Below are 25,999 nucleotides of genomic sequence, written 5' to 3' on the forward strand. Positions count from 1 at the left end.
GTGCTGGCATATTACTTATAAAAGCTCTATCTAGTTACTCATCTTTCTGCTTCAAAGATGAGGAAAACAAGGTTTGAGCAACTTAGACACTGTAACCTGAAAATTGCCAGCAGAATCAAACTTCTTACTGTCTCATCCAGTTCATGCAGCTGCGCAAGTGCCACGAGAGGCTTGGACCATTCCCATGCAGTGGAGGGCACACGCAGACTTCATACAGACTGTGGTCAGAGCACAGAAGGATGTAGATGGCAATAGGCAGATGGTAAAGCTTTGAAGGGGGGGGAAATAAAGAAGTTAAAAACAAGGACAACATGGGCAGATGAAGCAGGGTGCAAACTTTGCTCGGAAGCTTTTGAAACACAAAAACTAAGTAACTCTCTACAGCCCTTCTAATTTTAGAGCTTTGGGTCACAAAATTCTTGGGTGAAGTCTTAAAAATCCACCCACTGGAAGACTCTTCCATGAGTGCTGCAGAGATCCAGTTCGGGCACTACAGATTATCCACTTTGGTGCACTTTACAGTTGCTTTTTATTGTCCCATTAATTAAGAGAATAGTTTCCATGGCAGGAGAGTAAGGGGCTGTAAACTGCTTTTGTCAACAATTAAAAGTTCAAGTGCAGAAATAATCCAAGAATGTAATTCAGTACTAGGGAACATAGTCCACATAACAGAGAAAAACTACAAATTATAGAAACCCTGCTTTCATATTAGGTTTGAGGATGTCTCATTAGCATCCAGGCCAGCAGTAGCCTAAATGAGTCGTTTGTTTTTTTAAAGAGCAAAGAAAAGGACGCAGGTAGCAGACTCAGCTGTGTTTCAGAGAAGCACATTTCCAGGTTTACAGCCTGTAGTTTTGCCCCTCAAGCATCTGAGCCAGGCATTAGACCAGCTGCTCCCAACTCCAGGCACAAGGCCTATCCCCGTGAATGACAAGCGCGAGCTCTGGGGACAGACTGCCAGCCAGGAGAGCAGTTACTGCACGATGATTGCACCACCGAGAAATCAGGGCCCCGGAAAAAAACTCAGCTTTAATGATCAGTCAGCTATGTGTGTCATCTCCCCCAACTCCAGCAGAATTCCCTGCTTACCTCTGGCAATAATTGCAACGCTGCACGTTGAAAGGCGATGCCATTGCTAAGGAAACCGTGGATGGGAAGCAGCAAAGCTCATTCACCTCCACTCCAGAGCACTACAGGGGCCAGCTGAGCAGGACCCAGGCCCTGGGTAAGCCTGGGGGTCTGTGGCTCAGAGGTGTGCAGGCATCTGGAAAAGCTTCACAATTTCTGAAAGGGTGGCATCAAACCCAAGCTTTTTAACAAAACGTTTGTATGGATTTTTCATTTGATGTGTTTCAGCAGAAATGTTTTTCCCATCAGTTAATTATTCTTAAGGCTGAACTTCTGCCAGCTATTCTAAAAGGGCTACAGTCATCTCTGCACAGTTACCATGGCTTTCCTAGCACTATGAGCAACACATCCCAGTTAGGAAGGAACAGGAGAATCTGTGTACCATTGTGTTTGTGTATCTCCAGCTCCGAGAGGCAAACTGAGACTCTATTCCTCAGCGTGACAGTGCTGTGTAGCTGGTTTTAGGTGCTGGTAGGTTCACTGCAGAAAAGGGCTTTTTTCCTGGTTGTACTTGAAAGTTTCCTCCTTGAGTCTCTTACATTTTTCCACTGTCCAAACCACCAACACAGCCCCAAAGAAATCTCATGGGTGAAGGCAGCCCTTCCAGTCTGGAAGAGAGAAGACAGTGTTTGCAGCACCCCACTACAATCTTCACTGCTCTCAACTGGAACCCTTTGCTACATTAGGAGCAATATACTGAAATGGATTTCCAGCATGTGCATGGATAAGACAAAAATCAAACTCTTCAGATGGTGAAAATGACTATTTCTCCACTGGGAAAGGTTTGCTCCTGACTCCTCTTTCTAGGTACAAATGTGTTAGAAATAAACAGAGTGTGTGCAGGGGTGAGCCAGTAAAGCTCTGACTGAACATGAGCTTCTCACTTCACAGAGTACAGAGTGCTGGCAGTAACCCACAGTCACTTGACAAGCTGGAGTGCTGGCAAACCCACATTGCCCAGGGTTGTGAAGACAAACTAATTCAGGGAAAGAAGGGAGGGTGTGTGTGACTACCATAAAACACAGGAAAGGTTCAGCCTGCTAGGTAAGCACACACTGAACACGTCAGCAAGACATCTGCTTTCTTCTATTATTAGTCTCTTCACGAGTGGATGAGGTTTATAAGGCTCTGAGATTCTGCAGTGGGTGGTGCTCAAAGAGTGCAGCATGCAGATCATCTGGACACACGTAGCTGGAACTCATTTATGGAAGTTTTTTTAAGAGGTTAGAGCCCTCCCTTGGCTAATGGCACTGTTCAATCTTCTTACATTTCTTCGCAGGCTCGGGGTTCCCTTCCCCCTTTGGTGCTTCTTGCTAGAGGCATCCTGACAATCAGACTAACCTTGGGACCAGTTTTCAACTCCTAACAGCTCAGAAACTAAAATGCTTATGCAATTTATTCTTTCCATATTGTCAGCTAGGTAACACTTGGTTTCTTACTCCATGACTGCATTTTATTGTTTTAAACTGAAATCCAGCATGTGTCTCCCACAGATTATCTCCATAATCACTTTCTTTTTGCTATGAAAATGATCTGAAAATTGTTCTTTGATATGAGAGAAGAGTTCACAAGGCCACATCGTACAAAAGCTCGAATCATGCAATTATCATTTGTAAAGAGAAACTGTTATCAAAGTAACTGCAGGGGACACCTTCAGGACTCCTCTCAGAGTCAGGAAATTTGAAACATATATTTCTCTAACATGAATTTCACTCCAAACCCTTCTGAATAATTCATGAGAGCTGATTTAATGTCATAGTTAAGTCTGGCACTCAGGACGGAGGTCAGGGGTTTCTGCTGGAGGATTTTACCAGTTCCTTTGGGGTGGTGGGGACAGAGCTGTGATCTTGTCACTAGGTTTTTTCTACCCAGGTACCTTTGATTTGGGAATGCTCCTTCCCCACATCAGGGAAAGGCTGGGGTGGAGATGAGTACCAACCTTATTTCTGTCTTAGCTTGGGGCTGCAAGAAGGTAAAGGGGAGCAGGAGACTCTCATCCCCCTGCCTTACTCTGCTAACATCAGTACTAATGGAGATCACAATCACAGCCTCTACTTTTCTTAAGCAGCATCGAATTACCTACACTGGCAGACAGCAGATGTTACTCGTTCTTTAGAGGATGCAGGCACCCTGAGATGAGCAAACATCTAGAAATCGCTGGGAAATGGCAGCTTACAAAGCACTAGAAGGAAGAACTGCAGTTTGGCAGGTGACCAAAACCCAGAGAGTGAGCCCAGTTTTAGCTATCCTCTCGTTTGTCTACAGGCAGGCAAAGCAGCTGAAGAGATGCTTGTGCTTTTTACTCTCCAAAGTGAAGGGGTCAGAGGCAGCTGTGCCCCGAGACTGCCTCAGCAGCAGCCGAATTCCTGCTCTCTCTCAATCTAGGAAGAGTTGGAGAAGTAAATCCATGACGTACCTGCCCTCCTTTTGAGGAAAGCTGACTCTTATGAACTCAGGATTTTACCCCACAGGGCTCTGGTATTTCACAGTGCTAAAACTACTCACGCTGCCATTACAGTATGGCCTGAAGGCTGCTTGCCATTTGATGTTGCATTTGACGGATTTTTGGAAGAAGACCTGGGAAAGTAGAAAGCCAACATTTAGTAGGACTTATCAGCATTTAATCCCAAAGGACTGCTCTAATGCCAGGTGCTTGATTCTACAGTCAGTAAAACTAAGGCGTATGTATTTCGACCAGGGTCAAAGAGCAGCAAAATACTGAGGTTTTGTTAATTTTTCAGGGGTAAAATTCCACACTCTTCTGTAAGAACAGGGTGCTGAGCCTGAATCATGTTGCCAAGTTGCTGCACAGTTCCCCTCTGTAAGAACAGGGTGCTGAGCCTGAATCATGTTTGCCAAGTTGCGCAGTTCCAGGGGTAATTTGGATTGAGTTCCATAATACAAGGCCAGAACCCTGTCACTGGTAACACTAATGTAAAACTGGTGAGTTGCAATACCACACTGAGAGTCTGGCAGTCCCGTTTTGCAGAAATGCAACCAGCATTCATAGTTGTTATTTTTCTCTTCATATCATGTAATATTCTGTATCCAAATGGCACTCCTAGGTGGTTATTACTTACAGATATTCAGAAGCCAAAAGGCTGCCTTTATGACACTAAAGGAACCAGGGAAAAGACACAGCTGTGGCATGAAAGGTTGGTCTTAAGGTATTTTGTCCTAAAGCCTCTGTATTTTTCAACTGTTAATCATTGCCTAATGCTACAGATGACACCTACTGGGCAAACGAAGGCCTGGCATATCCAGCGTCCCACAGCCTCCTGAGCGCTGTCACTCTAAGAGGAAGGCACCTACGGGATAAACCTACTGGCTCTGTGTTTGCAGGGGAGAGGATGCCTAAATTGTCCTCCTGAGGCTATTACTACTCTTTGTTGAAGTCTAACTAGTCCCTCTGTTTTGCTAGCTGTTGCCACAGGAAGGGGAAGGCCAGAGCACTAGGTAAAATGCCACTTACCTTCCTTTCATCACAGCTTAATTTGCACTTCTGCTTTGCAGGGAACTATAACGACAGCTTCATTACACAACTCCATCACCAATCAATGTTAAACAATGAAACAGCAGCTAGAGTTTATCAGATGCAAGCAATATTAATAGCATAGTTAGAAAGGAAACACTGAAAATTCTCCCTTTGTGTTGGCTAATTATTCATGGGACTAATAACAGACTTTCTATGTATAAAAATTATACCAGGTATATTATCCAAGTTGTTGCTCTTACTGCTTTCTAGAGAAACTGATCTGAAGAGCAGACTTCTATTCACTCAAACTGCATGCAGCCCAAACACGAGAGGTACTTACCTCAAAGTTAGTTTATATTCTGTTATGCACTCACAGCCCTAGAAGTCCAAGCATTTAGAGAACAAAACCGAGAAGATGCTTGCTCCCCACTCGCACTCTTAAGAAGAAAGTAGGTTCTACGCACTTTGCAGGTGCAGCTGCAGTGCTGAACTGCAAGCATTAGACGTTTGCAAGCACAATTAGCTGTCTGCACAATCCACACTACCCAGGAAACACTTTGTTCTCCACGGTAACTGCAAACCTGACGTGACACAGCTGCCCACACCTTCTTCTGTGAAACAAGACACTTAAGGATATGGACAAATAGTTTAGAAATTTAAGTATCTTAAAATTTTACTCCATCTTTATTAACTGAGTAGGGATTTTTTTGTATTCAAATAAAGCAAAATTAAAAAACCTCAAACCCAAGGTGTACATTCAGGAGTGATCCAGAACTCAGCTCTGCCCATGCAGAAAGTAATGCCACACAGCAAGGCCTCCAGATGCCCAGTGACAAGGCACAATGGCATGTAGTGTCATGAATTATTTTGGGGTTTGGCATACCAGTTTTTGGCAGATGCTCAAGTCTGAAAAAAGGACTGGCTTTGGCCTATTGGTTGTTGAACGTTCATGTTCATACTTTCCCTGATATGCTAAGAACAGGTAAGGGCAGTGTGTGTCTCCCAACATATCTGGTATTTGGAAAGCTATAGAAACTTTACTCTGTAGTAAAAGTTTTCTTCACAGGAGAGAACCTTGAATATAGAGATGCCACTAGTTGAGGCACAGAGACCTTTCCCTCAGGCAGCCACACTCCATCTTCGTTTCTGGAAGTGTTAAGGTAAGACCTCACCAGGCATTGTCCGGGAGTGGAATATATTTGTGTAGAAATCTATCAGCAGCTCGGTGAAGAGATTCAGAGGCACCAGAGCACTCAGCGAGGCTGTTCCTTTGGAGGGCCAGACCAAATTGAGACCAAAGACACAGGCAAGGCTGGATGCTGTCATTCTATTATATATGCTTTCCTGTGAAACCTGGGAAGACACAAATATATGAATAGGTACATGCAGATGTGTGCCCGAGAGAGCAAGAGACAAGGCACTATCCTCTACTGAGGATGAACCAGTGCTGGGAGTAGATCCTGACCGCAGGTACATCGCTACTTTAACAGCCTCAGGGCTGCCTATGCAGCCTAGAGCTACGTGGCCACTGGAGGCTGTGTCCCTGAAGTACAAGATACAGCACCGGGAAGTCAAACAAAAAGGCTGAATTGTTCACTTACGCTAGAAAAACGAATACTTTTCCATCCTTCTATCTGGAAACTTGTTGTTATCTCTGCTGGGGGGCAGAGGAGGACAGCACAAACAAGCTGCTGTCCCCATCTGCTTCGTTCCTAAGTTCTCTGCATTGTAAACCCCGAGAACTTCTGAAGTTGTTTGCAAGGGTTTAGAAGGGTTGTTTTTTTCCTGTTTCTTCCACTGATGCATGACTTGACTTCCACGTTTACCCAGACCCTCTGAAGCTATGGAGGTGAAAATGGGCTGTGGGTAAACCACACAGCACTGAAATCTGTAATGTACCAGGATGATGTGACCTACTTCTGTCTGGGGATCTAAGTCCAGAACTGCACAGCAGAAACATTTTTCCCCCACTGTGTGAGCTTGGTATGGAATTTGTGTATGTTTTGCTCTCCTGCATTAGGTGGCTGTTACCTAAAGCAATGGCAATGTTGATTCCTCCCGATGGAGGTAATTCAGTCAGTCATTCTCAGGCTGTCATGGGAAGGCCATGCAGTCACACACTACCGCGGCCAGGTCACTCTGAAGATGGCATCTCCAAACAAAACAAGGAATTAGTAGGCAAATCTGCTGTCTGTTTTTCCTGCTATAATTTCAAGTGGAACAGGTAAGTAGAAATTCTCCTTCTCAGTGTCTCTCCACTTCTGCCTTGCCACAGAGCCCTGAACAGGCAGCTCTGTAGCTCTGTACTGCCATGAGAAGCCTTTGAAGGCCAAGACTTCAGCTCAATGCAAGACTACGGTAACTTTCTTTAGGCCAACTATTTCAAAGAGCCTTTCTAACTCCAAGATGAAACCACAGCTTCCCAGCTGCCACTGTCCCGTGGACATCTCAAGGAGAAAGTCGATGTTGAAATGATCAACAAAACCAGCCACGGCACAACTCCTCCTTGAGAGAGAAAATCCCCAAGATAAAACGAAACCGTGATGACATCCTCTGAGGCAGAGCTGCGGGAAGCCTTATCCATCAGTCATCAGAGGCTGACACTTCAAATTCAAGGGAGACACGAGATGTTTCTTCACTTCAAAATACACAGCAATCCCTTCCTCAGCAGATCCAGGAAAAAGCAGGCATCTGAAATCAACTCTCTGTACAGTTCTTGCTGGCTCACCAAGAGCGGCAAGCAAGGAAGCCTTGCCACACCAGTGCTAATGGCTTTATCTCTCCCTGGGGCAATCAGGCCTCACACCTACTCAACTCCCTCACTCCTTCAGTGGCAAATTTCTTTTCTGAACGACACAAACGTATCCACTTTATCTAAAACATCATCACATCATCACCTGGTGTTTTCTTCCACCACTAGACCATGTCCAGGCAGCAGCAGCCAGCCAAACTCTTTACAGGCTACCCCTCTAAACAACCGTGCCCCAAAGCTGCATTCTGCCTGCGACACACAACGCCTTTGATCCTCCCCAAAAGTTAGCAACCATCGCCTCTGTTTAAGTGACAATGTACTTACTCTGCCAATTTGACAGGCTAATAAAAGACAATTCTCCAAGGACCTGGATTGTATTTTTGAAGGCACTATTTGAACATCACAGAAATTTATCACAGCAAAGAACCACACAGCTCCAGTTTGTCGAGGTTTCCCTCTCTCTTTCACAGGAACGTGCACGAAAATGAATCAATCATTCAGCAATGACAACCTATATTGAGAGGAAACCCTCTAGGAAGACAAAACTTGTACACTGCAAAACTCAGCACCGCGAACAAACGCTGAAGATTAGTGCCACAACAACAAATGCAAAGTAAACATCCCCACTATCTCAGAATAAACACCCAGCTCTCCCCAGCAAAACTGAGATGACTTTTGGCTCCCACACACTTCCAGCCCAGAATCCTCATGGATACTGCAGGGGTGAAACCAGGCAGCCAACTACCCAACGTAATGATCTCACACAGTGATGTGCGGAGGGCAGAAAGGCAGTTACTACTACATTGCACAATGTAAGGGCATTATCCTCTCTCTGGTTTCTCAGTCACAGTGTTGACAGGAACTGCACAAACCATTTTCAGAAGAAAATTACTAGATATATTTCCAGTGTTTGTGGGAGTGTTGTAATAAGTTTTTATATCCACACTCTCAGCTACCTTTCAGATGTGCCAATTGCTTGCATCTGCTCCACAAGGCTTAGTCATCTAATCCTTCCCAACACATCCCATCATCTCCAGCCACCCCCCAAGCTTTGCTGGTGTTAATTACATTTTCAAAGGAATAATCAATTGAGACAAAGCATTAATTCAGAGCAAATTTTTCCTCCAGCTTCTACTTGGCTTTAACTTTACTGCTTCAGTTACAGATCTAAAGTATAGCTCACGGCCCCTAAAACTTTGTCTGCTTTTTCTACTTGGCCCAAGACTGATGTTTGAATTCGGCAGGTTTCTGCAAGGCTTCTTTCAGCCAAATCAGTTTCCCCTCCCCTGCATCAGACATGACTGACTGTAATGCCAGAAATCAGCAGCAGAGAGGGAAAGTGTGTGTGTATGTATAGGTAGGGACTGTTTCAGCTGGTACCAAACTCGAAGACATGGTTATAAAAACACAACCTAGACAATATTATTGCTTCTGCAAGCTTTGCAGAAAACTACAACTATAATTTCCTAGCAATGGTTTCTGACTTCAGAACTAGGCCGTTCCTGACGTTAGCGTCCTTTGCCAAGCAATCTGCAAGAGAACTTCTCTAGCCCTTTAAATTTCTATGTGGATTCATAGATACACACCACTGCATGTGCAACACAAGGCTTGTGGAACACAAACACTTGTTTGAGCACAGTCATTTCTTGTGAGATTGGCTGAGCGTGCACAGACATTCTTTACATACATAACCGAGGGACACACCTGTGAAAACTGTCTTTGTTTTCCTCTTACTCCTGTTTGCCCAATTCTGTCAAGGGACTACAGTTCACTGCAACTCCAAGAGGACCCTGGCAAGCCCTCCTGGTGGCCAGAGAACGCAGAAGACAGAAGAGGCACAGCTTGTACCTTCCACAGCAGACTGGGCTCGTTACTGCTGAAACCACTCTAACCTAAGGTCAAAGGACTGGGACCTGTTCTGTAGGAACTACACTGCCTTACTGTAACACCCTTGGACTGTAAGGAGCTGTTTCATTAAGTAAGGGGGTTGAGACACCTTCCACGAGCCTGTATCGAACCCGGAGTGTTCAAAACCTGTATCTGTGATTACAGTTCATCCCACTTCATGAAATGAAGTGTGGTCAGCAGGAGCAGGAGGGTCATTCTGCCCCTGTACTCTGCACTGGTTAGACCACACCATGAATACTGTGTTCAGTTCTGGGCCCCCCAGTTTAGGAGGGACATTGAGATGTTTGAGCGTGTCCAGAGAAGGGCAACGAGGCTGGGGAGAGGCCTTGAGCACAGCCCTACAAGGAGAGGCTGAGGGAGCTGGGATTGGTTAGCCTGGAGAAGAGGAGGCTCAGGGGTGACCTTATTGCTGTCTACAACTACCTGAGGGGTGGTTGTGGCCAGGAGGAGGTTGCTCTCTTCTCTCAGGTGGCCAGCACCAGAACAAGAGGACACAGCCTCAGGCTGCGCCAGAGGAAATTTAGGCTGGAGGTGAGGAGAAAGTTCTTCCCTGAGAGAGTCATTGGACACTGGAATGGGCTGCCTGGGGAGGTGGTGGAGTCGCCGTCCCTGGGGCTGTTCAAGGCAGGATTGGACGTGGCACTTGGTGCCATGGTCTGGCCCTGAGCTCTGTGGTAAAGGGTTGGACTTGATGATCTGTGAGGTCTCTTCCAACCTTGGTGATACTGTGAAATTCCCACAAGTACCTCTTGCACTACTCAAGGCTGAGCTCATGGAAGAATTAAATTGTCTCTTACAGGTAAGAAGGTCGATGCTTGCAGGTAAAAAAAGAGGAGAAGAACGCTCTGAAAGTTTGAACCGTAGCAGCTTGTGCAGCACACCGGTCTGCAACAAATAGAAACCTCCAGCTTCCAGATTGTTTTATGTTCCCTTGACCTTTCCAAATGCAAATATTCCCTGAGACATTAAAGATGAAAAGCCACGGATCAGCAAAAACTGCAGATCTGAGAGCTCGCAGCGGCTTGAGCCTGTGCTTTACATAACAAGGCATACTCAACACCGCGGCTGCTTCAGCGCCCAATTACACAAAACACCACGCGGTACTCCGGCACACCTCATTAACACTTCAGGTGCGCGCCGCTCTTCAGAAGTGCCTGGAGATGGTGCATGTATTACTGGAACAAAGTCACTTACGCGACTCATAACACTGAGGGAGAGAGCAATTGCTGAAACAACAGCAAACGGTAGGAGGATTTTCTTAATAGCATTAGAGTTTAGCTAAGTAACAGTAAACGACCATGTGGGTATTACAAGAACCTTACCAGCGCTGAGTGAAGGTTGCATCAATGTGTTTCCTTTAATCTTGCTTTTCTCTAGTGCTTTGACAGAAAAGGGGATTAAATGTACTCGTTTCTGAAACATGCTGCTGGCTAGAATATGTCAAACAAGAACAGTCACTGAGGGCTAATTCCTTCGCTGGTGAAAATCAGCCTCCTTCCACAGGCACAGCTGCTTTGGTGGAAGTCAGGATTTCTGAAGGCTAGCTCACTTTCCTTAGGTGTCAGCACCACTATAATCCCTGCCTGGCTTTGAAAAATGTCATCTGGAAAAGACAAGGCACTGGATAGGGCAGAAGGAAGGGAAATTTACACTAATGCTCTCTTTACCTGCACATAAACTTGCAGCCAAACGACTCCACTAAGCCAACTGCAGGATTTGTAACATGTTCCCAGACCCTCACACTTGTGGGGTTTCCTAAACGGATCAAAATGAATCAAGCAGATCTAAAAGCTAGATAAAAAGACACAGGTTTTCTTTCATCCTGAAGCATACCACAAACCCTTGCAAAATGGGACACTCAAAGTTTTTCATTTCACTGCAGCAAACTAAAGAACGAAGGACAGGAAAAGGATATTTTAGAAGAGTTAATATAAAATACCTTGCTGATTTTCTCAAGCTCATTACATTACTGCACAACCACCACACCGTACCCTTTGAACTGCCCCATTTTGTTTTCTGTAGAGACATTACATGTTTAATTGATAACAACAGATTTAAAAAGGGGAAAAAAATGTCCTTACTTTGGAAATGCTGCCTATACTCACCATATGGAGAAAGCAGATCAGGTATTTCAGAACGACATAATTGTGTTCAGGAAGTCCTTGAATGATTTGTTTACATCTAGTAACTCGTAAACTGCTCTCCACACCTGCAATGTTAAAGTCAGTGTTAACGCCAAATGCTTCCAAATGTTGCCAAGAAATAACATTTACATCTGCTGGGATTACTTCAGACATCCATCTGTAAAACTGAGCACAAAATTTAGCTCTACTAACCTGCATGACCACAGAAGAAGTTAGGGTTAACCTTCTGAATATCCCTGCCATATTTTGCATCAGCATATATCTGGCCAAGACTGACTTGAAGACTACTTTCTTCACTCAGTGAAATAGCCTAAATGATTTCTTTGCTAGGGAGGACTTTCAAAGGTCTTGATTTCAATCTCATCATCTCTCCACACACTGAATCCAGACATCTATTTTACATGCTTTGATTTTGTTCTTGCTAAGGCAGTTCTGCCCAAAAGACTCTTTTGGCACCCTACTACCTTTAAAAACACTTTTGTGATTCTTCAGTCTTGGCAAAAATCTCTAGGATGGCCATTTGGGTGGGTAGGAATTTTCTAGAGATCAACTCATTTATATAGATGGGCAAAAGTAGAGCTGGACCCCAAACCCCTTGCATCACCCACACAGTCTGGGGGAGAACGACACCATCATCTTGGTGAGTCTGACAGCATAGCTCAGGTACAGATTATGAGGTTGTTTACTGGCAGCTATAAGGAAGCACTAATAATATTCTGTACCTATAACTGCATCACAGCCAGCAAAGAGCAGTGATTATGAATCAACCAGGTCCACTGAACTTGCAGAATGCACTGTTCTAACACTTCTTTATACTCACTGGTGATCCCAAGGATGTGATCATAACATTCAAATGTTAGTAACGGCTGAGGGAGCTCCCTAAGGAAAGTCTTCAGGATAACAGCAGGAACATGGATATCGTGATAATCATCGAAATTCACAGACTTGCCTGGAAGCAGAAAAAGGAAGAAGAAAGGTTTTTAATCCTATGTTTTACTTCTCCTTCGAACTACTGCTTAAGAACTGTTTCAGCTACTTTTGAACAGAAACCTTCTTGGATTTCTGCCACTGCTGACTCCTGGCATTTTTCCATTTTATTTTGCAGGGAATTTCATTAATCCTGACACAAGAGTCTCCCCAGGAAGGTATTGCACACAACGACTTGACAGGGAAGGCAGTGACTTTCCAAATGCCTTCAGTACATTTCATCAGTTGTTAGGTAAGTTCCTGTTTCTTTGACGCAACCACGGGAAGAACACCAGAGGGAAAAAGGGCAGGGAGGCATTGTTCTTCCCAACTAAAACAGAGCACAGGGAAGCAATACAAATGTCTATGAAAAAACAGACCATGTCTGACTCAAACCCTATCATTCCTTACCGGCTACAAACTTTACAATCTCTGGTCTGCCACCAGCTGAATACCTGCTATTCTGTAAGCATTAAGTGCCTCTTGCTGTCATTCAGGTCTCTCTGCTAGTGCTCTTATTATTTTATGTTACAAATGGTTTCATGATTAAGTAATTATAGGACAGACTGTATTTCTGCTTCACAAACAAACGTAAGATCAACAAAGCCCTCACACTGCTACTGGCAATGCTTACTGACAACAGCTTACCCTGATTGTAGAGTTTCTGAACATCTTTGATAGTCTGGATGCTGGCTGATCTTCTGAAGAGGCCCTCTACTTGTAGTCCTGAAAGGAAACAATTAGCGTGAGTCTCATCTGTAAAAGCTGTCACACTCTTGTGTTTCTCTACAGGTCCAAGTGAAAACAGAAGAGAGGCAGAAGGTGTGGGACCCAACCCACTTGATACACATTTTTGGAGACAAAATCCTTGAGAAAAGAACATAGCATCAAATGATGCCGCAGCACTGCCTACGGCTCCTTTTTTAATGTGTCTCACAGAACCACTACTACCTTTCCTTGAGTGTTTTAGAGAGTCTTGCAAACTGTAATTTTTCTTTAAAAGTAGCAGTCAATTGCACCTCATGACATAGAAGCAGGAGGCCTGCTTTCGCCAGGCTGCTTATGTACCCACTCACACTAAGTGCACCCCCCAAACTGAGCCTGTAAATCTGCTCCTCTTTTAAATGCCTTGAACCTTTACCAAGCTAAAGAGGGCCTTTGCAAACATTCCCTGAGCTCTCTCTTCTGTCAATGGGTGAGACAGGATTCACTATGCTGGAGAAGGTTTCACAGGATCTTTGGATGGAGGAGCCTGTCTTTTGCCAGTGCAGGGATGCTGACCTCTCCAGCTTACAGGCAGTTTCAGTGCAGATCGTTGCTCCTTCCACCTCTTTCTGGATGTCAGTCTGCCTGCCAATAGTATTTGGAATACCTGATTCTAGTCTTGAGGCACTTGTGAAATACTTATCATAAATCTATCTAACTTGCTTTTATGTTATGGAGTAACTGAAACACAACTTCAGCTACAGAGGAAAAAAGTCAATAAAATGCGTCCAACCAAGGATCTAATTTGGACTGCACCTTTCAAGGTGAGTCATTACCTGAATTACTATTTAAACCAGGATGGGGACAAGAATCAGTGCTTTTCTTGGGCCTTGTGGTACTTCTTGCTTTTGAGTTTGGTAAAAATCCCCATTTCCTTCTCTCTTTCCTTCCAATCAGCAGGTAATGCAATTTGGCCCACATGTAGTCTGAAGTGGAGACTCCCACTAGAAAAGGAGTAAGCTAAAACAATAGCCTACACTGATCTGCCCACGCCTAAAACTGCTGACACTTTGAGAACAGTGGCAGACCACCTGCTGACTCGGAGGGGCTGCTGTATGTTTCTTCAGGTAAGTGTGGAAGATTGGTTTTCACTTTCTTCTTTACTCAAGCAAGCAAGTTGGCAGACTGATATCCATGCTTCTGTATTTCAGCTAAAGCACAGATGCATCTATTTGCATGATCAAGGATCTTTCTGGTGAGCCAGAATAACTTTGAGTCATAATTTAATGAAAGATGAGTCATGAAAAATTTTTGCACATGAAAAATTAGTAAATTAATACAAAAATCCTTAAAGAATTCACTCTCTACAGAAGAGTATTTAGTAACCTTCATATGACTCTAGAACAGTGTAATAAAAGGACTGATAATGTCCTGTTGAAGTAGACATGATTCGGAGGGGTTTGTGAGGAAGCCCAAGTTCTCCTTGAAAGGGACTGGATTTAGGAGGCTTAGCTGGAGTTTAGATGGATAAAGCTCCTAGTAACTTGCACAGAATGTCAGGGGCTGGGAGGGACCTTGAAAGCTCATCCAGTCCAACCCCCCTGCTAGAGCAGGATCACCCACAGCAGATCACACAGGAACGCATCCAGGTGGGTCTTGGATATAATCAGAGAGGGAGATTCCACAACCTCCCTGGGCAGCCTGTTCAGTGTTCTGTCACCTTCACAGCAAAAATAAAAATCCTCATCTTTACAGGAAACTTAACTTTCTAAGAATGTCTGTGCTTGTTTGTTAAATTCCAGGTGGAAAATGAAAACTTCTGCCCGTGCTCTCAGTTCTGGAAAGCACGCTGCTATCTCAAACTACAACATGTGCAGGACATGCTGAGTTTACTAAATCAGCCAAATGGACAACAATTATGATCTATATGATTGCCTGCTTTATTCCTGACCAGGTCACACTTCAGCTGAACAAAGTTACAGCAAATAACATCCCCACAGTAAAGCTGTTCTATTAGATTTACAGCACAGCTCATCTAGGCACGTGGGTTTGGAAGAGGCAGCTGTGAATAGCAAGCTCACCAAGGCACTGCCCTCTGCAAACAAGAAACACCTGAGAATCCATGGGATCTGTCTGCTGGCTGGCAGTGGACTGAGGCCTTCTGCAGAAACAAGTCTTTCAGAGAAGGCACGTCATCAATGCTTGCCATACCACTTGCAGGAATTGCTTTCATCTAATGTGCATTTCACTGTGTAAACCACAATGTAATAAATACTCATTTTTAACATGCTTGTGCCTGTATTGGCTAAGCTTTCAGGAGTCTAATTAAAGGCATTATTCTGTAGCGTGGACAGCCACTGTACTTGCCTGGCCCTGCATCCCATCAATGCTACTGTAATGCCACATAACACTAAGCTCTTGCTGGATATTTTTTTGCAGGTGGGGAAGTAATCTTTATCCTCATCTGCAGAAATCTGGGATATGGTAGTTATCTGTGCTTATCCCAGAATTCACTCCCCAGGCCAACTCAAACGGAATCAATAGACAGCAATTTGCATGACCAGAGGTGGCCACAAGCCAACTGCCAAAGCAGATATCTCCAATCCTTCTTGCATGTGTGGGAAATGACTATTCGAATGACCTGGCACTGATTAAATGTAGGTTAGTGCAATTCTTAGGGAAAAAAAGAAAATTCTGCATTCTCCTAAAGTAAAAGAACTGCAACAGCAAAAGGAGCACATTTCTTCTGGCATAAAAGATGCTTGGACCAGAAAACAACACATAGCCATTTAAGAATAAAGCATGGGTCACAGCTTTGGCCTCCTGGTAAACAGAAACGTGAGTTGCCAGCAGCCATGCTGTTGGAGAAGGGAATGATGAGTCTGGGCATAGAGGCAGCCTTCCTGCAACTCATTTTTTCTGACCTCTGTGATGCACACAAATTGAGAAGGATGTCAATTAATTGCTCTTTGTTCTTTCTGTGTTTAAGCAGGGCAGGGGAAAGAGAAATGAAAATGTGATTTGAATGATGGCGTTTCCCATGTCACACAACCTGAGCAGCACCAGCATGTGCCCCCAGCTGGGGCCTCAGGGATGGGGAGAGCCGATGCCCCTTGACTGGGATCTCACCATGATGGATGCAGCCTCATACACAGTTAGGAAACACTTTCTCCAAATGCCTTACTTCCTTTTCAGGACTAGAAGAAAAAAAATCTCAGTTCTTGGAACTGCCATAATTAAGACAAGACATGGTGGCCACACTAAAATGAGAACCTTGTTGTTGTATCTTGGTCCAGACAAAATACATGCCTGCTGCTATGGGGATGAGGAAACAAAAGTGGCTGAAGACAGTTCTGGTCGCTGTAGCTCAGAGCATCCAGTTTTGTCCTTTAAAAAAAAAGTTTTCAATAACCTATGTAACTTCAGGTAGTAGCATTCTTCCATCAAACCATGTTTCCAGCATGACTCATGGCAGCTGTCTCTTTAGAGAGCAGTATTTTTGTTCTGGTGCAGAAATTGACCTGTTTTGTCATTAATAGCACAGGTAACACCAGTCCACAGAGAATATCAACCCTGGCAGCAGCAGTACTTGCCAGAGCACTGCTAGGGAGGGACTGACTCAAGCAGCCAGCCTGGGCTTTGCAATTCTGATGATCATGCAGCTGCACCTCACTCAGGTATTTTATCAATACCACTGAGCTACTGTTGAGATAACTCAGTGCAAACTGGGGAAGGCGACCAGCCTGGATGAGCAAACAGCTCCTGAAGGAACTGGGGGAAAAAAAGAGGGTGTATCACCTTTGGAAGGAGGGGAAGGCTTCTCCTGACGTGTTTAAGGAGGTAGCCAGATTATGCAGGAGAAAAATTAGAGAGGCTAAGGCCCAGCTAGAACTTAGGCTGCCACTTCCGTGAAAGATAACAAAAAGCACTTTTATAAATTTCTCAATGCTACAAAGAAGGGCAAGAAGAGCCTGCACTGCTTACTGGAGCAGGTTAGCTTGGGGGTGATAAGAGCGCACCTAAGGGATGGCAAAGGGCTCAGGTCCAGCCAGCATGGGTTTAGGAAGGGCAGATCCTGCCTCTCCAACCTGATCTCCTTCTATGATCAGGTGACCCGCTTGGTGGATGTGGGGAGGCCTGTGGATGTAGTCTATCTGGACTTCAGCAAGGCCTTTGACACTGTCCCCCACAGCAAACTGCTGGCTAAGCTGTCAGCCCATGGCTTGGATGGCAACACTCTGTGCTGGGTTAGGAACTGGCTGGAGGGCCGAGCCCAGAGAGTGGTGGTGAATGGTGCCACATCCAGCTGGCAGCTGTCACTAGTGGTGTCCCTCAGGGATCAGTGCTGGGCCCCATCCTCTTTAACATCTTCATAGATGATCTGGGTGAGGGCATGGAGTCAGTCATCAGCAGGTTTGCAGATGACACCAAGCAGGGGGCAGATGTGGCTGGGTTGGAGGGCAGAAGGGCTCTGCAGCGGGACCTTGACCGCCTGGACAGATGGGCAGAGGCCAAGGGGATGGCTTCAATAGCTCCAAGTGCAGGGTGCTGCACTTTGGCCACAACAACCCCATGCAGAGATACAGGCTGGGGTCGGAGTGGCTGGAGAGCAGCCAGACAGAGAGGGCTCTGGGGGTGCTGATTGATACCCGCCTGAACATGAGCCAGCAGTGTGCCCAGGTGGCCAAGAGAGCCAGTGGCATCCTGGCCTGCATCAGGAATGGTGTGGCCAGCAGGAGCAGGGAGGTCATTCTGCCCCTGTACTCTGCACTGGTTAGACCACACCTTGAGTACTGTGTTCAGTTCTGGGCCCCCCAGTTTAGGAGGGACATTGAGATGCTTGAGCGTGTCCAGAGAAGGGCAACGAGGCTGGGGAGAGGCCTTGAGCACAGCCCTACAAGGAGAGGCTGAGGGAGCTGGGATTGGTTAGCCTGGAGAAGAGGAGGCTCAGGGGTGACCTTATTGCTGTCTACGACTACCTGAGGGGTGGTTGTGGCCAGGAGGAGGTTGCTCTCTTCTCTCAGGTGGCCAGCACCAGAACGAGAGGACACAGCCTCAGGCTGCGCCAGGGGAGATTTAGGCTTGAGGTGAGGAAAAAGTTCTTCCCTGAGAGAGTCATTGGACACTGGAATGGGCTGCCCGGGGAGGTGGTGGAGTCGCCATCCCTGGAGCTGTTCAAGGCAAGATTGGATGTGGCACTTGGTGCCATGGTCTAGCCTTGAGCTCTGTGGTAAAGGGTTGGACTTGATGATCTGTGAGGTCTCTTCCAACCCTGATGATACTGCGATATTGTCTCCAAATTCTCAGTGTCTCAAACACCCAAAGCGGTGCAGCTGTGAATTGTTACACTTCAGACAAATCAAAGATTGTTTTTTAAGGTAGAATACAGTACAACTTTGAGAAGATTGCACAGCCTTCCTTTCCCTTCTGTGCAGTGAACACAGAACAAGTTTGTAAAAACGCTGTGCACTGCAAGAAGGGCAGAGGAGAAGAGAAGAGACGCTTACAACCCTACTGAAAACCCGACCAGCAGCAGCAAGAGCGCAGAACTGCGCATCCTCCCCAGCACCCAAGGCGTATTTGTATCCTTGTAGTTATAGATGGCACAGATTTATGAATAATTGCTCTCAGTTTACACTTAGCTCCTCTGAATATAATGTAATTACAGAGCACAAGCACCTAAGCCACAAACTGCGCCTACTAAAAGGTTCCTCGTGACTTGCTGGCACACAAACTAGTCTCAGTATTTCCACGATCCCTAGGTAGAAGCACTCACACAAAAACAAGAGCACCAAGAACTCAGAGATGTTCACGTGACCATTGTCAAGCCTTCACAGCCCTGCATTTTTAAGAGATATTTGATTGATCATAAGAAGCAGAGGCCAGGAGGCAAACTCACTGAGCTGCAGCAACCCAAACGTACTCAGAACGCATCACCATCCATCTCTACCCATTCTGACTATCAGCGGCAGGATGCAGTCGCTCACAGTAAAAAATGGAACCAAAACTTTCTCCATCAGCAAGATTTGTTGTGCTTCACAGAAGGAATGGGGACGAAAGATTAATCACTGCTTAACTCTGCTTCTGCTACTGAACAGATAAAGGACAGCTGCAGTTGTTACTACAAACCTGCCATAGAAAATTCATTACTTTATCATAAACTTGACACTTGAATAGGGTGTGGTTTTGAGGTTGAGCACAGAAAAAAGTGTCCTTTGGTTTGCTGGATACTACAAACATGTATTCACAAATGTGCTGTGTTAAACCTGTCCTTCACTCAAGCGACTTACTCTAACAGTGACAGGCATCAGCTGTCATAGAGCTTGTTCATACAAATCAAACAGATCACAGAATCAGAATGGTCTGGGTTGGAAGGGACCTCCAAAGGTCAACCAGTGCAACCCCACCCTGCAGTTAGCAGGGTCATCCCCAACTAGACCAGGCTGCCCAGAGTCCTGTCAAGTCCCACCTCAAACACCTCCAGGGATAGGGCCCCAACCACCTCCTCAGGCAACTGGTTTCAGCATGCCACCACCCTCATAGTAAAGAACTTGTTCCTAACATCCAATCTAAATCTGCTCTTCTCTAGGTCAAAGCCACTTCCCCTTTTCCTGTCACTGCAGACCTTTATGAACAAGCTCTCTCCATCCTTCAGGTACTGGAAGGTTGTTATTAGGTCTTCCTAGAGCCTCCTCTTTTCCAGGCTGAACATCTGCAGCTCCCTCAGCCTGTCTTTGTAGGTATCTGTTAAGTATGGAGCAACTTACTAATTGTGAGAGTCTGCTTGCTCAGAAATAGCTGTCTGAATATGCTGTCGGATAAACACATGAGGAAGAAACCCACACTCACTATTAAAATGTTAATTTGGCTGTTGGGGATGAGGACATCCTGCTGTCAGAGCCCACTCAGTAATTTGGTACAAGAAGAGGAATTTTGGCTCACTTGTGCCAAAATGTGCTTCCACATTGGAAAGAACACTTCTGCAAACAGTGTTGCCTGAAACTGAGGCAGAAAATTGAAAGATCAAGGAAGAAAAATATGTCGTGAAGCAATCTGTCAAAGGCATTGGAGTCATTAGGATGAAAAAGGATTGGTGAACTTTAGAAACCAGAAGTTTCCTCAGCCTGCCAGCACGCTATTGCAGACTAGTGCCTAGTCTGAATACTACTACAGCTCCTGCATCACATCTGTTCAAGAAGTCAGTCTTAGCACTAGAGAATGGACCCAATGGGTGTCACATATTCCCTGAGCTTTCAAAGTTGTGGAGCCAGGCTCTGCTGGGTGACACCTGATGACAGGTCCAGGGGCAAAGGTGGAAACTGAGGCATAGGAAGTTTCATTTCAAAATGAGGAAGAATTTTCTCCCTGTGAGGGGGACAGAACTCTGGAATAGGCTACCCAGGGGGGCTGTGGAGTCTCTCTCTCTCTGGAAATATTCAAAACCCACAAGGATGCATTCCTGTGTGATCTGGTATAGGTGACCCTGCTCTGGCAGGGGTCTGGACTGGATGAGCTTTGGAGGTCCCTTCCAGCCCCTGACATTCTGTGACTCTAAGAATTCCTAACCCTGTGGATGAAGCACCATTTTGCAGTAGCTTTAGTGTCTCAGTTTCAGATATTGCTTTTAGGCATATAGATGAGGAAATGTAGCAATGTGGCAACCCAGGGTGGAAACCCAAGCCCACTCCCTGCTAATTCTGCAAAGCTGCAAACTATGCCACAGGTAAATGGAAGAGGGTAGCGACAGTGAGTCTTTGTCACTTCCAGAAGGTGAACTGAAGCCTTCCCTATGTACATGGCTGCATCTGGAGTGCAAAGAACGCTGCCAGCCAGCCTCTTGGGGCTGCCAGCATAGGAATCGACACTCGCTGGGGTTGAGAGCAGAAGTGAGACATTCCACTTTCAAAGAGTTACAACCATAGCAGAGAGCAGGTACAGCAGATACCTGCACACTTTAAACCCAGTGCAAAGAAATGCATGTCTGTCGCCTACTGCTCAGCAGCCTGAGCGTGGCAGGCACTTGGCACCAGCTGGCTGAGAACGTCAGAAAACACTCTACCTGACAAGCCATCTCTCCTTAGGAATCTGGCTTGTGGAGATCTCCCTGCCATGGGGAATATGACAGCTCTGAGCAAACCTGGCCTTGGTTGGAAAAGATCAACGCTGAAAGCACCCTTGACTTTTTTCCCTGGAGGCACAGGAGGACAGAGAGCTAGGGACAAAACAAGACAGTCTGGCCAGCAAGTGCATGGGCTGGACTGCTTCTCAGTGCCCACTGTTATCGTGCCACTGACTCGGGGAGACGCAGAAAGCAGGACAAGGGCTTGGCTCAAAAATATCACTATGCTTCCTCAGAGACTACCTTTTACAAACTGTGCTTATACTGCACTGAACAGATGAATTTTCAGCCAAGAAAGATGAAGTCTGGGGAAAACCCAAGCATGATTCCTGCTTTTAGAATTATAAACATTTTGCCAAAGAGAAATCCTTCAGTGACAGTTGAGCCAACCTTTTCTTTATCACAACCACGAGAGCTAAGATTTGCTCTTTTCCCCTTGTTCCACAGAGCTGGCATTGCTGCTTCAGAGAGCTGTGGGTATTTGAGCTGAACTCAGCAATCGTTGCGAGGTTGAGAGGCAAAGCACGGGACTGGTGCAATAGTGACGAGACGAAACAAAAGACACAGAGGAGGTTGTCTGTCAGATCAGTGCAAGAATTACGTTACCAGCACAATACAACGGCCATAAGCCTCTGATCTCTCTAAAAGTTTTTAATAGGTTTGAGGAAGTGTAAGATATGCAAAGCTCTCTTCCTAAGCACAGCCGAAAGGTTAAATCCGTTCACATTTTAGCGACTAGATTTTCATGCAAGTTCTAAACAGTCAGAGCTGCAAGAAGTGAGGTACTAGTGCATATTCGACGCTCATTGTAGCTCTCTTGATTCATGCGATTAGGCAGGAAGAGGTATTTGCCTATTTAGATAAGCTAAACATATGCAAGTGTGATTGCTTCACAACAGTTTAAAAAACAAGTCTGACTTTCATCTCTAGATGGGGCATCAACTGATACATTAGACAAGCTTTAATTATCTACTTACAATTATAATTACAGGGATTGTCTCAAGCTGCCACTCACTGGCATGCAACTTTCCTAGCCGTGATCTATTCGCATTCCATGCATCCAATCATAGTGTTTTGTGCAAGCTGCATCTGCACAGTTTTCATTACTTGCACTGGTCTGGAAACAGCAGACCCAAAGAGCTTTATGGGCTTGATTAGCAACCGAGCATTCCACAGAGTCACAGAAAGAACCAGGTTGGAAAGGACCTTCAAGATCATCGAGTCCAACCTATTGCCTAACCCTTCTAACTAACTAAGTGCCTTACTCAGCCTTCCCTTAAACACCTCCAGGGATGGTGACTCCACCACCTCTCTGGGCAGCCCATTCCAATGCCAATCACTCTTTCTGTGAAGGACTTCTTCCTAATATCCAGCCTAAACTTGCCCTGGAACAGGTCGAGGCTGTTCTGTCACTGGGTGCCTGGCAGAAGAGCCAAACCTGACCTGGCTACAACCTCCTTTCAGGTAGTTGTGGAGAGTAATAAAGGTCTGCCCTGAGTCTCCTCTTCTGCAGGCTGCACACCCCCAGCTCCCTCAGCCTCTCCTCACAGGGCTGTGCTCCAGCACCCTCACCAACCTTGGTGCCCGTCTCTGGGCACGTTCAAGCACCTCAACATCTTTCTTAACTTGAGTGGCCCAGAACTGGACACAGCACTCAAGATGTGGCCTGACCAGTGCTGAGTACAGGGGCAGAAGGACTTTCCTGGTCCTGCCAGCCAGCCATTCCTGATTTGGACCCAGAGGCTTTCAATAAAGTCTATTAGGAACTCTTCACGTACTGCAGCAGGCACCTTTAACAGCAGAGCTGGCCCCACTCCAGTATTTGACCTTGTCTGCTGCAAGTATTTTGAAGCTCAATCAGCAAGGAGCTAGCTGTTCTATACAGCAGCATCCCCGGAGATGCTGTGCAGACTGTAAGCAGACATTTCTTCTGCTCTTCCGTGCATGTCATTAATCAGCTTCACTGAAGATAGGAAACCCAACCATGAAAAAATTACTTTCTACAGAAGAATACAGAATGTCTATTTCATTTTTTGTGTGCTGTCAATACAGATAGCTCTTTAAAGGAGGAGAATCTCAGACAGAATAAAATTAACAGCAATACAGAAACCTGAGTCTAGTTTTTATCCTAACAAAAATCATGCTGCTCCTCAAAAGTTTTTCAAAAATCTGCTCCCTCTGCTGCTCCTCAGAAGTTGTTCAAACATCAACCAAACTTCATGACATACCAAACACCAGTGGTTTCCTTTCTTAAAAGAAAACAAACAAAAACCAACAGCCCACTCCCCCCCAAAAAACCTCAACATAACAAAACAACAAGATGATGCTTGAGCATGTCCAGAGAAGGGCAACGAGGCTGGGGAGAGGCCTTGAGCACAGCCCTACGAGGAGAGGCTGAGGGAGCTGGGATTGGTTAGCCTGGAGAACAGGAGGCTCAGGGGTGACCTTATTGCTGTCTACAACTACCTGAGGGGTGGTTGTGGCCAGGAGGAGGTTGCTCTCTTCTCTCAGGTGGCCAGCACCAGAACAAGAGGACACAGCCTCAAGCTACACCAGGGGAGATTTAGGCTTGAGGTGAGGAGAAAGTTCTTCCCTGAGAGAGTTATTGGACACTGGAATGGGCTGCCCGGGGAGGTGGTGGAGTCGCCGTCCCTGGGGCTGTTCAAGGCAGGATTGGACATGGCACTTGGTGCCATGGTCTAGCCTTGAGCTCTGTGGTAAAGGGTTGGACTTGATGATCTGTGAGGTCTTTTCCAACCTTGTTGATACTGCGATACTGTGAAAAGCCCTGAACCAATCTTCTTAACACATCTGTAAAATATTCACATTCTTTCTTTCAGGGATCTTGGGAATTATTCCCAGAGTTCTACCACTGTGTAATGCTGTGCCAGCCACATAACTCAGTAATGCTCTGCTTATGTTCTGCCACCTGTAAGCTAAGTGTACTTAGGCTGCAGATTTGTTATTCTAAGATTCAGCAACCATTTGTGAAATTCTGAGGTGCTGGAGCATGAAGGGCTACAGAAGTGTTGCTGTGACTTCCTTAAAATCAGGTATGAAAACATAACACCCCATTACACTTGGAAAAGGAATTTAAAGTCTGCAGCTTCACCTCTGAATTCCTCCCTGCATGTGCCTTTGTGACTGTGTAGGAAATACCTCACACATGGCACTTGATATTTGGACCTTTATGTTGGTCAGGTTTCACAGAATCACAGAATGACAGGGACTCTGAATGGGTTTGGAATATCTCCAGAGAGGGAGACTCCACAACCTCCCGGGCAGCCTGTTCCAGGGCTCTGTCACCCTCACAAAGAGAAAAATCTTCCTCATGTTTACATGAAACTTCCTGTGCCTCAGCTTCCACCATTGCCCCTGGTCCTGTCACTGGGCATCACTCAGCAGAGCCTGGCTCCAGCTTGCTGGCACTCACCTTTACATATTTATAAACACTGATGAGGTCACCCCTCAGGCTTGTCTTCTCCAAGATGAAGAGCCTCATCTCTTTCTGCCTCTCCTTGTAAGGGAGATGTTCCATTTCCTTAATCATTTTTGTGGCCTCTTTGTACTGGGGAGCTCCGTGGTATAATCAGTGGTTGAAAGTCTACCCTCTCTTTGTTGTGTATGAGAATGCAATACAGGGAGCTCAGACTTGGATGCTTCCCATGTTTGCTATGGGTCTTTGTAATCTGTATATCCATATAAAGTAACTGCAGTGAAAGGGCCTGTAAATGCCAGGAAAAGTACTTTGTGAAGGGAGGGCTCCAGGCTTACTACGGCCAAACAGCTTTTTCAATGAGATTTTACAGCCACGTCCTACTCTTACTGAGAGTTCCACTTAAAACCAGCGCGTGGCCATGGCACTTCAGGACATGGTTTAATGGTCACGGCGGTCCTAGGCTGACAGGTGGATGCAGAGGTCCTTAGAGGTTGGATTCGGAGACCTTAGAGGTCTTTTCCAGGCAAAGCACTTCTACGACATGGTACAGGTTGATGATGCATATTTCAAGGCATCTTCTTTCATTTGCTATTCTCTAATGTAACCCCAAAGGCAAAAAGTTACTGTGTTTTTTCTCCACAGTGGGACAACAATCTGATACTGAGTGTTCCCAACCCACAAAAGATGTCGAGGCAGTGCCCACTTGCCACTCAAGTCTTCAGGACTTAACCACATCCTGTGTAAACGCTTCAATCAACCAGGCACCGAGGTTCACGCTACTGCCAGACACATGCCCTTTTGGCGCAAAACTCACCTTTTCTTTTAAGGTAGGACACAGTTTCCTTCATCACTGGAGGTATTAATTCGCCTTTATTTTTGTCCTTGATACTGTTGGGGGAAAAAACAAGTAATAGCCTTTAGACAGCATTTACAGACGAAGAATTTACATGGCACTTAGAGACAAAGAACTCAAAGCAAGACAGCAGTCTCAGCAAAAACCTGGGAGACATTGGAAAGCATATCTTAAAATCCACAATTAAGGAGCCCACATCTTGATGCCTTCACCAAACACAAGAGCCCTCCACATCTCCTAACAGGTACTGAACTAGCCACTGAAACAGGTGACCTGGGCCTCTAGTCAGAGATTCCAAATGCCTTCTTCTTGCTGGCTGTAATGGTTTATTAGCACAAGGGCTAAACTCCCTGCTCCCCCAAGACAGAAGTAAGAGGAAAGTAACACCCAAAAGTCAGGGTTGAGATGAAGAGTTTAATATGAGATATCATCATCACGATGCATAATTACCTTAGCTAATAATTCAATTAATACTACAATGCAAGATTACCTTAGCTCAGCCTATCTGCA

The 25,999-nt window shown here is 45.6% G+C and overlaps 1 protein-coding gene and 1 long non-coding RNA gene across 5 annotated transcripts in view; both read right to left on the reverse strand.

Annotated features, from left to right (window-relative positions):
* The window catches only part of LOC135175032 (uncharacterized), a 28,536-nt gene extending 27,121 nt beyond the window's left edge, over positions 1–1,415 (reverse strand). For both annotated transcript variants that reach the window (XR_010302185.1, XR_010302184.1), the window contains exons 1-2: positions 1,090–1,415; positions 129–268 (exon numbers count right to left, since the gene is read on the reverse strand). This is a non-coding gene — a long non-coding RNA (uncharacterized LOC135175032). The remainder of the gene's footprint in view (positions 1–128; positions 269–1,089) is intronic.
* Positions 1,416–5,264: 3,849 nt separating this feature from the next.
* ARHGAP8 (Rho GTPase activating protein 8) overlaps positions 5,265–25,999 on the reverse strand; it is a 76,858-nt gene continuing 56,123 nt past the window's right edge. For all 3 annotated transcript variants that reach the window (XM_064142847.1, XM_064142848.1, XM_064142846.1), the window contains 5 exons: positions 25,451–25,524; positions 13,022–13,099; positions 12,228–12,356; positions 11,369–11,472; positions 5,265–5,956 (listed from right to left, as the gene is read on the reverse strand). In XM_064142847.1, the coding sequence (XP_063998917.1) occupies positions 5,759–5,956; positions 11,369–11,472; positions 12,228–12,356; positions 13,022–13,099; positions 25,451–25,524 (583 nt within the window). In that variant the 3' untranslated portion in view covers positions 5,265–5,758. The remainder of the gene's footprint in view (positions 5,957–11,368; positions 11,473–12,227; positions 12,357–13,021; positions 13,100–25,450; positions 25,525–25,999) is intronic.

The sequence above is a fragment of the Pogoniulus pusillus genome, chromosome 4 (genome assembly GCF_015220805.1).
Source record: "Pogoniulus pusillus isolate bPogPus1 chromosome 4, bPogPus1.pri, whole genome shotgun sequence".
NCBI classification, from domain to species: Eukaryota; Metazoa; Chordata; class Aves; order Piciformes; family Lybiidae; genus Pogoniulus; species Pogoniulus pusillus.